General features: G+C 47.1%; 1 protein-coding gene across 1 annotated transcript; it reads right to left on the bottom strand.

Moving 5' to 3' along the window:
* Positions 1-1,619: 1,619 nt before the first annotated feature.
* On the bottom strand, positions 1,620-2,594 carry LOC147617121 (protein BPS1, chloroplastic-like). The gene has a single exon (XM_086776440.1). It carries the CDS (start codon positions 2,592-2,594, stop codon positions 1,620-1,622), a length of 975 nt encoding a protein of 324 aa, XP_086632566.1.
* Positions 2,595-3,309: the final 715 nt, after the last annotated feature.

Raw genomic sequence — 3,309 nt, 5'->3', positions numbered from 1 at the left:
GCAACAAGCGCATTATTACTTACGAAGTGTATACATTATCGAATGAGAGAGAGAGAGAGAGAGAGAGGGAGAGGAAGAGAGAGAGGTGTGACAGATAGAGAGAGAAAAAATTAAATGTTATTTTTTATAGTTTTGTGAGTTCCTAAAGAGAGAAAAATAATGTTTTGTAATCCTAAAGCACTCCTCATCTACATACCTATTGTGATAGAGAGAGAGATGTGAAGTGTATCATGAGAGAGAGAGAGAGAGAGTTGTGAAGTATATCATTGCGAGAGAGAGAGAGAGAATTGTGAAGTGTATCATGAGAGAGAGAGAGAGAGAGAGAGGAGAGGAAGAGAGAGTTGTGACAGATAGAGAGAAGAAACATTAGATGACATTTTTAATGTTTTTGTGAGTTCCTAAAGAGAAAAATAATGTATTGTTTTAATTTTTAAGTAAATAGAGGGAGAAAAATAAATTATTAAGAATTATGTTTATTTTTAAGAGAAATAAAAAAAAATCATTATCTACACATCTATCGTGTTGTGAAGTGAATCATGAGAGAGATAGAGAAAGAGTTGTGAAGTGTATCATGAGAGAGAGAGAGGGGGGTAAGAAGAGAGAGATTCATATTTTTCGAGTTACGAATCACGATATTATAAAATAAAACGTTTAGACAATATGATGTAAACTTTGATCCATGAAATACTCATGCCGCGTTAGCAACCAAGTATCGCATGGATCAAACACAATAAAAACAATACAAGTCAAATCAAACAAATTTACTACATTTATTCGATCGCGTCAACGATTATATGCCGAAATACGCAAGCAAATTTACGACACTTTTTCGACCGCGTTAACGATCAAATGCCGCAATATGCAAAAAACATTTTATGCACTAGCGGACGACACCAACTTACCGCGTTAACGACAAAATGCCGCCCGATTCTATGGGAATACCAATAGGATACGAACATACACTGGCCGCGTTACCGACCATATGTCCGCATTTGACAAAGGGAAGGGAAGGGAAGGTGACATCGCTATAACGATACTATGCTTGCCGCGTTACCGACTAGTACCGCTACGGCGTGCCATACTTACCATAGGACACAGACTAGCCGCGTTACCGACTAAGTGCCCCAGGGTAAGCACCATTCCGAAGAATGGCCTTACACACACACCAGTCGTGTGGCGGGCCACCCAAATCCTACCGCGCATTGCGACAATGGGCGGCTATCCGCACGAACTCACCCACACACACATCCCTCGTGTGGCGGACCACCCACATCCTGCCGCGCATTGCGACAATGGTGGGCGGCTGCCCGCACGAACACACCCACATACACACACACACACAAGTTTTCATTACCTGTGTATGCTGTCAGCAATGAAATCCCAAAGGGCCCCCCGGGCCCATATATATAGAAAATTGTACCCCGCCGGGCTATATGACGACCCCAAAGGGACCCGCCGGGCTTTGCTTTATCCCGGCGGGCCCGCCGGGTATAGCAAAAGCCCGACGGGATTTTTCCCGGTTACCAGGTCGCTTGCCACCGGCTTTTTTGAGAACATATTAACATGTGAACATGTTAATAACATGTTAACACATGTTATTAACAAAAAAAATTTTGTGATCACGTGAATATAAAATCAGAGGATCGTGCAGTACTGGGCTGTTCCAAAGTTTGTCTCAAAATCTCATCGATCTGTGTAACAGAAAGATCTAGGATGTCGAGGTCGGGTAAGAGGGTATATCCATGGGGCTTCTTGTGTACTCTCTCCAGCAGCTCTTTGTTGACTTTAGCTTGGAGTGCTAGAAGAGGAGTTGCCCACAATGGCCGGCCCGAAACGTGCAGAGGACCTAGTTGAGATCGGGGAGGATTCCCAGAAGGGAGCGCCGCTGCAAGCAGTTTGCAGACGAAGAGGGTAGCCATTTCCCCTCCATACAAAGCAGCGGGCAACGCAAAGGAGGAGGAGGAGGAGGAGCAGGTGGGCGTATTCTGTACATCGTCATCCGGGGCCCTGAGCTTGTCCCCCATTCTTCTAAGCATTGAGCTACAGGCTGCCAGCCGATGGTGTGTCCGCCGCAGGTGTGCGCGGCCAGGAGTAGCAGGCTCTCGCAGGTCTGCTCGCATCTGCTCTGCTGAGATCAGAGCATTTTTTGCTAGCAGCAACGCACCCCTTTCGGTTCTCAAACCTGGTTTGCAGCGCAGGTAGCCGATGGCAAGCTGAACGGCTTTGACATAGCCGTGCACGCCACCCATCACATCCCTCACCACTTGGCACACATCTAGTAGCTTCACGCTGTCATCCATGTACTGCTGAATCAGCTTCATGTCTCGGACGGGCAGGGACGTTTGCAAGCATGGAGCGAGGGCCTGCACAGCCGCCTGTGTGGAGAGCAGCATACCCACAGCACTGGAGAGCCAGCTCAGACCGAGGAGGGACGACTTGGAGTCTCCAGCCTGTGTAAGAAGCTCCTGGAAGCAGTGTGCCAGATCAGCCTCGAATGCTTGCGAGGCAGATGCAGTCTCGGTGTAGACGCGGGACTGGCGCTTGTTACAGTGAAGGCGGCAAAGAAGGGAGGAGAGGAAAGACCTGGAAGCCATAGTACTGATGGTGCTGCTTACGGTTCAGCCCAAGGAGGAGCAGATAGCAGCTGTTAGATCTATCTGCAATGACTGGCATTCAAATAGTGGGAGATGAGAAGGGAGCAGTAGTCGAGGAGACAGGGAGTGTGGCCATTATTTAATGAGCGAGGGTGGCCTCTCAGCAGACACAACGCAATGCGAGATGCTGGCACGTCTTCACTTTTGCCGACTGCCATCGCTCTCTCTGCGGCTGCGGCTATTGCCACCACAGGCAAATTAAATTACATCTTTCCTACTCAGAGATCATCCCGCATGACACAATGTTGATGCTCATGCTACCCTACTCGACGACAAAAGGTGTACGTCGCTCATGATGCATTCACATGGAGACTTACGGGTTTTGCGTGTGATAAAGAAAAGCTCCACACGTGCATGAGACAATGTTAATGCTCATGCTACCCTACTTGACGACAAAAGGTGCACGTCGCTTCCAGAAAAGAAATCCATGCAAGCCTCATGATGCATTTGATAAGCTTTCTTTCCAACATCCACATGGAGACTTACGGGTTTTGCGTGTGATAAAGAAAAGTTCCGCTCATATTGGCCGTGACCGTGGTGGTAGAAAACTATTGATTGAAAATAGTAAGCATCATTACATTTTCGAAATGGACTCATAATGGCGTAGGAAGCTCTAATTTCTAGCGGAGGTGCTAGCAATAAGAAGATTGAAAAT

This window comes from Cibotium barometz, chromosome 37 (genome assembly GCF_041138505.1).
Source record: "Cibotium barometz isolate CiBa-2024 chromosome 37, ASM4113850v1, whole genome shotgun sequence".
Classification (NCBI taxonomy): Eukaryota; Viridiplantae; Streptophyta; class Polypodiopsida; order Cyatheales; family Cibotiaceae; genus Cibotium; species Cibotium barometz.
The sequence above is the reverse complement of the archived record's forward strand: the minus strand, read 5'-3'. Positions and strand labels throughout refer to the sequence as shown.